The sequence below is a fragment of the Orbicella faveolata genome, unplaced genomic scaffold (genome assembly GCF_042242905.1).
Source record: "Orbicella faveolata isolate gen_17 unplaced genomic scaffold, um_ofav_v1 contig_24, whole genome shotgun sequence".
NCBI classification, from domain to species: Eukaryota; Metazoa; Cnidaria; class Anthozoa; order Scleractinia; family Merulinidae; genus Orbicella; species Orbicella faveolata.
The window spans coordinates 9,327,501-9,341,087 of record NW_028301552.1 but is presented as its reverse complement, the minus strand read 5'-3'; the positions used below and the strand labels follow the sequence as shown (position 1 = coordinate 9,341,087).

Here is a 13,587-nt window from a genome sequence, read left to right as displayed (position 1 = left end):
GGAACTTCGTGTGCTCGTAGAACAGTTTTTGGGGAATCTTCGGAAAGTGGTCGGAGATATTCAGAACATCGTCGAAAACGTCGTTATCAGTACGTCAATATAATAAACAAAATAATACATGGTTGCTTGTAGATATGGAATATATCTTCTCGTGTACGCGTTCAACTTTATATCTCACTCGTTCGCTGCGGTGAAGGTGAACACTCGAAGGTGAACACCCGAAGAGATATTCCATATCGACGCTCGCCTATGTGTATTATCCTCTATTTATTGGAAGCAAGGAGTTCATCAAATCAGATTCACCGAATTTTATCGATTTGTCGACCGAGATATCGATTGACTATTCCGGGAAGGAACATGTGGCAAGCCCTGTTAAAAAGCGTCTGCGTGGCCGTGGGAGACTAGCATAGGTTTTGCCAAGATTCCTTCATTGCTCACAAGCTGAATGAAACACGAGCTATTTATTCATTGAAGGATGCTTGTTTACCCAAGAGGACATGACTAGACACAATTTAACAGATATGACCTGACACAGGCTATTTAGAGTGGTAAGATAATACCTGACTTGTGGTTTGTGTGACAGGAATTTGGCAACTGAACTGTGCGTACTAAAAGCTGGCACACGTACTAAAACACCAACTAAAAGTAACCTACTTCCTTGAAGAAGAATTAAGAAATTGTCAACTTGGCCAGACTGGTTTCTCAAAATGCGATGTTTGTTTACAGCTTGTTTTAGCGCAACTTTGTTCGTTCTGATCGCTAAACACAGCGCAGAATCTGGCAGGTGTGGGGAGACGGATGTCTGTTCAGCCGTTAAGGCTTTGGAAACGAAACTGGAAGCGAAGTTTGAAAAGCTTGTCGCGCTGGTTACCCCGCCAGGTAAACTTGAACTAACTGATCTGCAGAGTTTTGTTCTTGTTTCGATTTTTTTTATATCGAACAATTAACGTAGGTATAATTTTCTTTACAGCTGTTCCCGCTTCTTCCTGTAAGGAACTTTATGACAAACACAAGTAAGTTCACCGTTAGAATGTCCTTTGACGTTCTTCTTCAAAACAGCCGTTTCTCGGGGTGCTTGGAAGAATCTCGAGGGAAGCATGGTGCTGTTTAAAACGAGCAATCGAGTTTTGTTATTGGTCAAGGATCATAATCTTTTGTATTGGTGCAATGTTTTGTTTCCTTGCAAGGTATATCCCCCGCCCCCTAAGCCAGTGACTGCAACAAGCGTAGAGATCTGATCATGATTTGTTTAAATAAACGGCACGCAATGCATGCAGAAGGGATGGCGTTTCTTTTTGCTGGCACTTGCAGAATTGGGGTGTATTTATAAGGGGTCTTTGAAAACAGAATTTGAGTTCATTCATCAACAGGGATGTGAGAACAATTGCCACAAGTTAAGAAATGAATAAGTTAAAAAATAAAAATAAAAAAACGATCAACTTGAAGTTGCCTCTTACGCAGTCACACAATATTTCCTTATCAGGAACTGCGATACAGCGTCTGCCTAGGAGCCTAAGGGGTGTGTGGATAAAAATAGGTTCAGATTAACAAAACATTTGTTTTTCAACCGGTTCTGCTTTTACGCTTGCATTACGGCTTATTTGGTTATGGCAAGAGAATCTGCAAGCATTTAGCTCATGAGTGTGCAGGCCAAATCAACGATCATCTCAAACAAAATGAACCTACAATACATGACTCCCACATAATGCAACTTGTTCATAGTGCCTGCATTTTCAGAGGTCAACTAAGTGTTCTCCAATATACTGTTGCAGGGGTAACTATGATTTTATTCAGTTTGCAGTGTGACAGGTTATTTGTAGCACTTTATATATTTTGTTTCTCGCCTCGCGCTTCACGCGCGCGCTCGTGGATCGCGCTAGAGCGCGCTAATCCGTCTGTACTGCAGGCTAATGAACTTTAGACCATATGTTCTTATTATGAGTTTGCCCTTGAGCGCTAATTTATCCGATACTGGATAAACCAAAATCCACCCTCAAATCTTCGTTTAAAAGCTAAAATCAAAAGCACTGAGAGCACTCTGATGACCGGCAGTGTTACTTGAAAAAAGAACATTGTGATAGGTTTCTCCAAGAGGAATCCAGTGTCACATCCAGACTTTCAAGAAATCAACCAAAGCTGGCGAATTTTTGGTGTGTATTATTTACTAGCTCCCTGAGTGCATTTCGCTTCCACCGAAGGGTAAATAGTGCGCGGCATAAGCACAGCGCGAAATAAGGGCGAAGTCACTTATCCTAACGAATGCTGCTTGCCAGCAATAAGCGACGACTACGTCATCGCTTAAAAATAATGATTTGCTTCAAACCACTCGAAAGATAAATTTACGCTGAACTGATACGATTTCACAAACAATGGCTTTGTATGATCGAACCTGAAATATCTTATTCTCATTCATCAGTTTGCGAGTAAATAAAGCCTACGTGCTGCAGACTGACAGTGGAAAAATCCCTGTGTATTGTCACATGACCAGCCACGGAATTGGCGCATGCGGAGGAGGCGGATGGACACTGGTCATGAAAACTGATGGCCGCAAGGTATAACAAAGACAAAAATCCTGGTTTATTTACTCTCCCATATAGCATTTGACAAAATTGAGTTTTGTTAGTTATGGAAAAAATGTTGCAAATATAATGTTAAATTAAGTTGACAAACTTTTGAAAATCTGCCTTTTTTTCTTTCTTTTCATCTAGGGAACCTTCCACTACAATTCTCCACTCTGGACCAACAAGAACGAGTTTAACTTACCAGGAGGCAAGACTGGGTTTGATTTCCAAGAGACCAAACTACTGACCTACTGGAACACACCCTTCTCCAAGATCTGTCTTGGTATGAAGATCGGCCATCAGATAAAGTTCATCGTCATTAACAGGCATGCCAACTCTCTGTACTCACTGATCGCTGACGGGCGATACCGCCCGACCTCACTGGGTCGTAACACGTGGAAGACGCTGATTGGTTCACAGGCTTCCTTGCAGACCAACTGTAACAAAGAAGGCTTCAATGCTGTAGGTAGTGCTCAGGGCTCGTCCAAAGTAAGAATCGGTTTCATAGGTAACAACGAAATCGATTGCGACACCCCTGACTCGAGAATCGGGTTTGGTACAGGAGGATATCATGATGACTCCAACACGTGTGGAAACGAGGCTAAAGATCACTCGAGTTCAGATAATGGAGGCAAACACATCAAAGCCATGGGTTATATCTTAGTCCAGTGATGAGAACTCTGTATGACGAAGCCCTATCAAAGAAACGTTTGCATAAAAGCTTCTATTTTTAGGGAATAAGTGTACTGTAGACAAATATTAAATAAAAAGGTAGTGATGGGAAGAAAATGTCGTCTTAGTGTTTTTTCACTTATTTTACGGTGTTTACACTGGATTTATTGCACAGACCTGGGAGCGTTTCAGTTGTCTGCTCGCTATTCTCGCAGTTATCTGCGGGGAAAAGATATCATATGACCTGAATATCCAAAAATATTCCAGTTTCAGGCCGATTTTAGTTGAAATTGGTGACCGTGATATGTTGGCTACTCCGGATCCTTAATAGCACCTCCCCAAAAGGAGCCAAACTAAAAAATTTTAAAACACAACATGTTACAAACTTACCTGAAACTAAGCTTCCAAAAATTTCGGGGAAGTTGAAATATAGTCAGGTCAAAAAAAAGATAGAAGTTTCACTGACCAAGCACTGTTTTAATCCAAAAGGCTTTTTAAGCCAGTCAGCTCGTGATATTTGAAACGGTCATGTTTCATGTTATACATCGTACAAGGCTGGTCAAAAACACTGTAACGAGTTTGTAGATGTTGCGTGATACAGCATACATCTTACAACAATCATTACTTCGAATATTTAAGTTTATTTAGGTGGAGCACTTGGCCGGGCTGTTTTGATCGAGTCGTTGCGACTGTAATGAGTTCTAACAAAAAAAACTGAATGTGTCATTCGCAAAGTCGGCTTTACAGGTAAATAACCATAATCAACTTAATTTCTATCAAATGAGACCAAATCCACATTTTTTTTCCCGTTTTCTATCCTTTAGAATTACTCTATCGAGTCCAAGGGCTATTCTGATAAAGATGTTTCTGTCCTTAAAATTAAGACTTGAGTGATTACAAACATCTCCGTTCCTTCATTGCACTAAAAAAATTCCCTGAATCAGAGAATACAGTTTATTTATTCCATTAAAAATCGCAAATTACAATTTACAATACACGAATGTGGCGAAGGCTAATCGAGCGGGAATAGAAATTACTCACACGACAGTAGGCCCCAAGCTGACCAAAATAGAACAAATCATGCGCTTTGTCAGATGACTTCCCGGAAGGGGACGGGGGGGGGGGGGGGGGTGAAACTCCCATATAAAAATGACGGGGGTGCTCTTGGTACTTTTTAGGAGTCAAAAAAGAGGTTTTTGTACCTTTTAGGCTGCTTAGCCTCAAAAGGTCTACAGTGGGGAGCTTTTGCGGTACTTTTTAGGGTATTGAGCCGAAAAAATATGACAGGAGATAAAGTGCTATGTAAAAATTGGTATCTCTTGGGGGAGACAAAATTACAAGCCACGCCCACAAAACAGCTGGTGAAATAACCAGAGCTACAAAATTCCTTGTTTGAAAAAGCTATTGAGTGTTAAAGTAATTATTTTAATCACCCGTTTAGAACCTCTGGTAGGACATTCTTGGTTTAATTTTCGATCTTAAACTTATAAACATCGAAATAGCAATTTATGGAAAAAGTCGGAAATTGTGAATTGCAGTCCGTCAGTTCTCCAAATTGTTCACCGGTAGGTTTTGTCGCAAACAGTTAAGTTTTAAATTGCTACCGTTGTTTCTTTTGGCTGGATATTTTCAGTGATTGGCTAATTTGTTAAAAAGGAACATTTTGACAAGCTTTTCCTTTTCAAAGGAAATCATGCAAATTATTTTGGCGCGCATGCTCGCTCTCGCAAGGTCTTCTGTTTGACAAAGAACTATTTTGCTGATTATTTGACAAAGATTGACAATTGCAGGTTCCTAACATCGAGTCATTTGTTAGTCAGTGCAGGGGGAAGTTCAAATGGTGAGCTAATTAAAGTTCCCAAACGCTACAAGTTAGTGTCTACTTTTTCTTTGACGTTTACAGGCTAACAGATACACAGATTGGGATAAATGAAATTGTTTAAAGGTTGACAATTGATTTACTGCTTATTTACCGTCTATTAAGTCAAATAACTATGTACGTTTTGCTATGAAATTGAACATGCAGAATAGCCAAGCCATGAAGAGATTCATAGATTTATTTACATTGCTTTTTGAGGCGATACTAACATTGGTCTCGTTCTTGTGCCGATTGGGAGACAAAGATTTTTTTTAAAAATTAAAATTACCTCTACGAAGGAGTTTAATTTAATTAAGACATGAAATTGTTGTTTAAAAAGGTATTGAAAATACGCGGGTTTAATAAATGAATATTTACCACCTAATATGTCAAATAACCTACGGGATGTTTCTTATGAAATAGCAGAATGGCCAGGACCCGAGGGTACTCCCGTAAATTTCAGCTACATGAAGTGCGTGCCGCGAAGAGTCTTAAACCCTAACCCTATATTTAAGGATGAAGTAAACACAAATTTAAGGCACAAACCCGAGAAATGACACTCTGTTCAAGGGAAAAACAAAAACTAAGAATGGGGTGAACGGGTCAACTTTATTTCGTTTATAACATTGTAAGTTGAGCATCGAGCATAGAATTTGTTTTTCATTTAGCTGGGCATTTATACACTGCAATTTGAGCTGATACAATTTAGGTACCCTATCTAAGGATCACGCCAGGAACACAGTGCCAACAGGCCTAGAGTTAAAAAAAATATATACTCTAATTAAGGACCGAGAACCTGAAACACCATACCCTATCCCGCAGCACATACCTTTATAGCCAATACGTGGGAGTACCTCCCCCGGGATTCAAGGTTAAGAAGATAATAAAATAAACCATAGACATGCACGTTCTTCGGCTCGCGGTAGTTAACATGGCCAAACAAGATCAAAACAGTCTTTAAAAGGCCCTCCCAGGTGGCACGTTCACAACATATTTTCAATAAATGTCAGCTTGAGTCTGGTGAAATTAAAAGCGGTTTATAAGAACAACAAATAAATTGTACACATACTGTCTAGCGGTCGGTGTTAAAGAACCCGGGTAAAGAACATGAGGAAAGTCGTATTGTTTTATTCTAGGTGCGTTCTAGGACATTGTGCTATAGCACAAGTGAGAGCAAACGACTGAAATCAATAAAAAGCAAATGTACCAATGTCATGAACCGTATGAGTCGTGTACAAGTCATCACCGTCACCCTGAAAACCAACAGGAGCCATAATCAGGGACGGAGACCGTAAGCGCGCGCCATTTCTAGTATTGGGGCTGTCCCCATGATATGGGACAATAAATCTATTTTCAGAACAAATTGCGCCATCGCCTGCGGCACACGCGCGTACATGCTGCGAGGATTTTTGATGTCGCGCGGGGGAAATAGCGTCCGTAATTCCCGAAATTTTTCATGCTTTTGGCCTACAACTTAACGCGTTTAATTTTAAACTCTTTAAATCCAGGGGCCTCAATTTTGGCCATTTTAGTATTTTCGATGCGCTCTTTCTATTTCTGGCATTCTTAAAGTTATAGCCCATAATATAAAAAAAAATTTAGGAAAAATTTGGTTACGTGACCCGAGCTGCAAAGGGCCTATCCACCTACCATGATACCCTAAATAATTAAATGTAGAAGCTCAATAATTCTTTTAGTATCTTGAAAGCTTGACTATACTCTTTTTTCAAATACTTGTGAAATGTTCGTGGGTAGTCTGACGCGGCGTTTCGTTCGGCCAAGAATTTGCGAACGGGACTTTGGGCGTGATGCTCAACGAGTTTGCCTATGAATTCTAAAGGTCTCTGAAGAGTCTCTTGGCCGAGACGAAACGCTGCGTCAGACTAGCCAGAACAGCTCGCGTGCACAAATGAAATATCATACCGCAATTCGTATTGCATGTGACAACTGGCGGTGAATTTAAATTAGAGGTGTCAACGCGCCGTAAGAGGTTAATATGATTCAAAAATAGTTTTTCTCTTTATTTTAAAAATTAAAAAAGCTTTTTCCCCATTCTTTTTGCAAGATATTTATCTCGGTCTTCTCAATTTGAACAGCCAAAAAAGATTTTTCGCATTTTTCGTAAAAATCCACCTACCATGATTTGCCGTTTCATATGCAACTAGTACGGTATGGAAACTACAAACAGGCATTCGCGCCATTTCACAGCATGTCGACGTCTTTGCCAGTTGTGTATTGCATTAGCATCTCAGCATGAAAAATGGTGCACGAAAAAATACGTGAGAAGTGCGGCGCGGAAAGGCGAGAGAACGCCTGTAAGTATTGTCAACAAAAGATCCTTCCGACCACTTATTGATCGGGACTTATGGTTTTCAGGATGACGGTGGTGACTTGTACACGACTCATACGGTTCACGACATTGGTACATTTGCTTTCTTATTGATTTCAGTCGTTTGCTCTTTCTTGTGCTATAGCACCATGTGCCTAGAACGCACCCAGAATAAGATAATACGACTTTTGTAATGTCCTATAACACCGACCGCTAGACAGTATGTCCACACTTTATTTGTTGTTCTAATAAACCGCTTTTAATTTCACCGCACTCGAGCTGACATTTATTGATAATATGTTTTTAACGTCTTACCTGGGAGAGCCTTTTCAAAGCTATTTTGATCTTGTTTGACCATCTTAACTACTGCGAGCCGAATAATGTGCATGTTTATGGTTTATTTTATTATTTTCTTAACCTTGGCCCCCGGGGGGGAGGTACTCCCACATATTGGCTATAAAGGTATGTGCCGTGGGATATATAGGGTTTGGCTTTTGAAGTTTCTGGATCCTTGAGGCAGGTATCATTTTTACCTCTGTTGGCATTGTGTTCCTGATGTAATCCTTACATAGGGACCTGAATTGTTTCAGCTCAAAGTCCAGTTGGTAAAAGCCCAGCTAAACTAAGAACAAATTGGGGATGCTCGATGTTCAACTTACAATGTTATAAACGAAAGTTGACCCGTTCACGATATTGTTAGTTTTTGTTTTTCCCTTAAACAGTGTCATTTTTCGGGTTTGTGCCTTAAATAGGGTATCAATCTGTGTTTACTTCATCCTTAAATATAAGGTCAGGGTTTAAGACCCTTCGCGGCACACACTTCATGTAGCGGAAATTTCCGGGATACCCCATCCCCCCGGTTTCTGGCCATTCTGCTATTTGTTGAAGCGACCTTTGGGGAAATTAGCTGATCACTCCAACACTCTTTGTTTGGTTGCTTCTCTTTTTATTTCCACTATTGATGACCTGGGTACAATACTCACAACGTTCTCTTACTTGTTGCTCTTGACTGGTTACGGCAATTACTACAACTACTAGGAGCTAACTCGTCACGTTCCTTTTAAAGGGACAACCACGTCATCCATCAAATCAATGTCAATCTGTCAATTAGGCTAACGTAATGCCATGCGCAGTTCGAATAAGGTTCTATTGCGACTGCGCACCAAGCTACTTAGCATATTTTCCTTCGAGGTTATCGAGGTTGACTAAAACGTTTTCTACCTTGATTTTAACCGACTATTCTAAAGTGGCTGACCTAAATAAGGTAACGTGAGCAATATAAAAGTTACAATCTTCGTTCTTACCGATTAAAAGTTTAGGATAGCACTAAGTTAAAAGATAAAAGTTGTTGTTAAATATTTCATACAACATAAGTGTTACAAGAAATAGGTTTGCAAACTCCCAGCTTCGTGTGCGGGATTTCCAGTTAAAACTATCCATCTCATTAACTGGACGTGCTCTTGGTACAAACATCCTTTAGTGAGGTGCCGCTGCTATTGTTAGGAATCTTTTCTTTATTTGGGTAGAAGTGTGAATTAGGAATAAATTAATTTAAACATCGTTATCAAACTCCTTGAAAAGGTCAGTAAAAAGGGCAAGGTTTGACTGAAAAATTGGACGGGAGACTGAAAATAAGTTAAGGAGTCTAACGCGACTAATTCCAAAAAGAGCGCTTCCAAAATCTAGATTTCAATTTTTACTTCATTTTCTCGATCGACACCCGCGAGTAAACAAACGTGTTGCTGGATAACGCAGCTAAACCGAAAACATGCAGTGCAGCAACGGTGCTCGCAGAACATGAATGTACCAAGGCATCCTACCAAGAATCGGCTACAAATTATTGAAGTAGACACTACATTTCCAAAATAGTTAGATTACATGGCACCATTTCCAGTTTAACAACGGTCAAGTAATTTACACATGTTTCACTGAAGAACTAGTTCCTAGGAAACGTAGCACCTGCGTACACATCAACAACGGTAAGAAAGGCAACATTTTTTAAACACCTAAAATATTCCAATATTATATTTCGAATGACCCAACACCTATTTCTCAAAACATTACCATTAACTTTTTGCCCATTATTACAACGAATAAATATGGTTGGGAATTTATATCTTGCTTGCATTTTTATTGTTTTACATATTTCATAACAAACATCCCGTTGGTTATTTGACATACTAGGCGGTAAATATTCACTTATTAAACCCGGGTATTTTCAATACCTTTTTAACAACAACCTCGTGTCTTAATTAAATTAAACTCCTTCTAGAGGTAATTTTATTTTAAAAACCCGATCTCTGTGTTCGAATCGGCACAAGAACGCGCCTAATATCAGTCGCTTCATCGCCTCAAAAAACAGTGTAAAAGAATCTATGGTTACTTAACTCTCTTCATGGCTTGGCTTTTCTACAATTTCATATCAAAACTACAATAGTTATTTGACTTAATAGACGGCAAACAAGCAGTTAATCGATTGTAAGCCTTTAAACAATTTCATTTATCCGAATCTCTGTGTCTGTTAGCCTGTAAACGTCAAAGAAAAAGTAGACACTAACTTGTAGCCTTTGGAAACTTTCATTAGCTCACCATTTGAACACCCCCCTGCACTGACAAACAGCTGACTCGATGTTAGGAACCTGGAACTCTCAATCTATGTCAATAATCATCAAAATAGTTCTTTGTCAAACAGAAGGCCTTACGAGAGCGAGCATACGCACCAAAATAATTTGCATGATTTCCTTTGACAAGGAAAAGCTTGTCAAAATGTTCTTTTTTTTTAAACAAATTAGCTAATCACTGAAAATATCCAACCAAAAGAAACAACGGGACATATATAAAACTTAACCGTTTGCGACAAAAACTACAGGTGAACAATTTGGAGAGGACGGACTGCAATTCACTTACAAGTTCCGACTTTTTCCATAAATTGCTAATTCGATGTTTACAAGCTTAAGAACGAAAACTGATCCAAGAATGTTCTACTAGAGGTTCTAAACAGGCGGTAAAACTAATTACTTTAACACTCAATAGCGTTTTTAAACAAGGAATTTTGTAGCTATGGTTATTTCACCAGCTTTTTGGCTGCGCTCTTCGGCGATTTCAAAACAATCATACCGTAGGTTATTTGACTTAATGGGAGGTAATGAAAACTTTGATGCTCATTATTTTCTATCGAGTACCTATGGTTATTTTACTTCTCTTCAAAAACGTCATCATCCTGGGCTTGCTATTGGTTGTTTGGTTGTGAAAAATGCAAGAACCAATCATTAGCTAGAAACTGATTGACTTATCAATTCTCGACGCATGAAGAAAGAAAACCTCTGAGCTTGTGTAAGGAGAAAATAGATTGAATGTAAAGCATCGATGAAAGGGTTTATAAATGAACGGACTCTTCAAATGTTAACTTATCAATACTCGTCGAAAGCCTTACTTATCGTACAGTTCCAAGACTTAAAAATGGTATCGTTGAAATTCGCTGCAGTTATTTGTCTCGCGTATTTCACCGTTTTCGTGAACGCTGGTAAAAGGCCAACTTGCAAGACTGTTCTTGCAAGGTTGGATGAGATGGAAAGCCTATGTCAAGGTACTTTCAGAAATGTTTTCTACTTTGCCGATGTATCGAACGGTTTAAACCTGTCGTTTTCGGTCATTGTAAATCTCCAACTAGTGAGCAGCAATTAACGTACAGGTGTTTTTTACGATCAGGTGCCGATTCCGACAATTGTGATGGAACAGATGTCTGTACCGCCATTAAGACGTTGGAAATGAAGTTGGAAACGAAGCTGGAAAATCTCTTCGAACTGGTTGAAAACATCTCAATGTCGCTGCAGCCCCCGCCAGGTAAACTTGGAGTAACAGATCTTATTGGCTCCTCAGTCTATCGTTTCTTTGTCCCTTTTTTGTAACGAATGCTTTATATGAGTTGAATTTTCTTCACTTACAGCGTCTTCTTGCAAGGAACTGTACGACAACGGGTAAGTTAACAGTTTAAATTTTTTCACGTTTCATTGATTTTCATCATGCTTCTGATAAGGCCTAAGTCAATTAAATAGTGGGGAGGCACTGAGAAGCTTCTGTATGTGGGTAGCGAGAATATAACTGTCGCGGCTCAAAACCACTGATCGATTTTTGTCATGGACGCAGCGTTTTGTCCTTGGCCGGGCAAGAGACATCTTCTAATGAATGCAATAAAGGTCGAGATCTGATCATGAATTGTTCAAAAATAAAGATTTGCTTTAAACATCTCCAAGGATAACTTTCACTGACTTCGAATTGATAGCAATAATACACGGAAGCTTTGTATGATAGAACCTGAAATATCTTATTTTCATTTCATCAGTTTGCGAGAAAATAAAGACTACATGCTGGAGATTGACAGTGGAAAGATCCCTGTGTATTGTCACATGACAAGCGACATTGGCGAATGCGGAGGTGGAGGATGGACCATGGTCATGAAAATTGATGGCAGCAAGGTATGACAAAGATGCAAAGATGAAAGCAAAGATCGATCATGGTTTATTTAACCTCTCATATTACGCTCATTTGACATTTGGCATAATCGAAGGACGTTTAGTTTGTTAACGGAAAAAAGGCGGATGTCAAAAAATTGTCGTTCTTCAGTTGCTCGTTAAGGTTTTGAAAACTTGCTTTTTTTCTATGCAGCAAACCTTTCACTACGATGCCGACCTCTGGAGAAACAACAACGAGTTCAACCTTCCAGGAGGCGAGACTGGGTTTGACTCACAAGAGACTAAGTTACCGACCTACTGGGACACACCCTTCTCCAAGATCTGCCTCGGTATGAAGGTCGGCCAACAGACGAAGTTCGTCGTCATCAACAAGCAGGCCAGCTCTCTGTTCTCACTGATCGCTGACGGGCAACACCGCGCCACCTCACTGAGCCGTGAAAAATGGAAGTCGCTGATTGGTTCAGAGGGCTCCTTGCAGGCACACTGTAATACGCAAGGCTTCAATGCTGTGGGTACTAATTCTGGCATGGCTAAAGCAAGAATCGGCATCATTGGTAATCAGGAAAATGATTGCAACAGCTGTGATTCCAGAATCGGGTTTGGCACAGGAGGAGCCAGCGATGACTCCAACACTTGCGGAAACGAGGCAACCCACTCACCAGATAATGGAGACAAACACATTAAAGCCATGGGATTCATCTTGGTGCAGTGACAAGAACGGCCTCCCCGTCTTTAAAGCAAAACATCTTCTGCTGTTTACTTAACTGCCGATTAATCCAGCAGATTTTGTGTGTAGACTTTTAGATAAAAAGAGTGCTGTAAAACAAAGAAAACATGGTGCTGGGAATAAATAATGTTTCTGACTTATTTCATTGTGTTTTGTATCACTGACGCGTTGACTAAACTTGGCACATCTGAGAGAACGCAATCTCATATATAATTAATAAAATTAGCTAAGCTGCACACTGAAGTATCAAAAGCAACGACCCGAATAAACAGCCTATTTTTCTAAACCTAAATTGAAAAAAAAAAAAAACTGCTAGTATCTGTGTTGGCACAAGAAGAAAATTTCTGCAGTTCTTGAACGAGTTATTCTGAAATATTTCATGACAACAAAACGCAGATCAAGATAGTCATTGGAAAATGACAGCAACCCAGTTTGAAAGTAAATTGCAGACAGTTTAGAAATGACCAATCTATTCTATTCTGTTTCGCTTCACTCGATCAGCCGATTAGAAAACATTACTATTATAAGTAAAGGAGACAAATAATACAACAAACAGACGAGGGAGGCACCAGCAATAATCGAGTTTATCTCCAGAAACTGAGACACGCTGAATACGGGTTACATGCCAGAGGAAATACGTATGGTCTAATGAACGCGGCTCGACGATCTACAGAAGTAATTCGCTGTCCGAGAGAGAGCAAATGCTTGTAGCTAATATTCGACTCACTCCACTGTGTCGGTAACTCAGTGGTAAGAGAGTGAATCCCCCATATAGGCTTCATACCAAAAGTAACCCCTCTTAAGTTATAATTATTTTTAGACATTGTGCCTAGTTTTTCTAGGATGTTACTCGCGCGATGCGTGGACAGTCAAGCGACTTTCTCGCAACTAGCTTAAACGAAATGACGGGAAAGTGGCGAAAAGTCATTTTATATGTTTTGATTTTCAAATCACGTTTTATCACAAAT

General features: G+C 39.7%; 3 protein-coding genes across 4 annotated transcripts in view; all 3 read left to right on the top strand.

Moving 5' to 3' along the window:
* The first annotated feature begins 574 nt into the window (after nt 1-574).
* Nucleotides 575-3,350, top strand: LOC110061123 (putative skeletal organic matrix protein 5). Its single transcript, XM_020767957.2, has 4 exons — nt 575-879; nt 971-1,013; nt 2,417-2,552; nt 2,709-3,350. Exons 1-4 carry the CDS (start codon nt 708-710, stop codon nt 3,231-3,233), a joined length of 876 nt encoding a protein of 291 aa, XP_020623616.2. The 5' UTR covers nt 575-707; the 3' UTR covers nt 3,234-3,350.
* Nucleotides 3,351-10,771: 7,421 nt separating this feature from the next.
* On the top strand, nt 10,772-12,759 carry LOC110061057 (putative skeletal organic matrix protein 5). Of its 2 annotated transcripts, none has more exons than XM_020767876.2 (5): nt 10,772-11,006; nt 11,129-11,263; nt 11,367-11,397; nt 11,763-11,895; nt 12,086-12,759. In XM_020767876.2, exons 1-5 carry the CDS (start codon nt 10,787-10,789, stop codon nt 12,602-12,604), a joined length of 1,038 nt encoding a protein of 345 aa, XP_020623535.2. In that variant the 5' UTR covers nt 10,772-10,786; the 3' UTR covers nt 12,605-12,759. The 2 variants fall into 2 exon arrangements, with proteins under 2 accessions (XP_020623535.2, XP_020623534.2); XM_020767875.2 differs by having other exon boundaries at nt 11,361-11,397.
* A 561-nt stretch (nt 12,760-13,320) lies between these two features.
* LOC110043361 (uncharacterized protein KIAA1958-like) overlaps nt 13,321-13,587 on the top strand; it is a 4,106-nt gene continuing 3,839 nt past the window's right edge. Inside the window, exon 1 of the mRNA XM_089292267.1 lies at nt 13,321-13,358. Coding sequence (XP_089148393.1) covers nt 13,321-13,358 — 38 coding nt within the window. The remainder of the gene's footprint in view (nt 13,359-13,587) is intronic.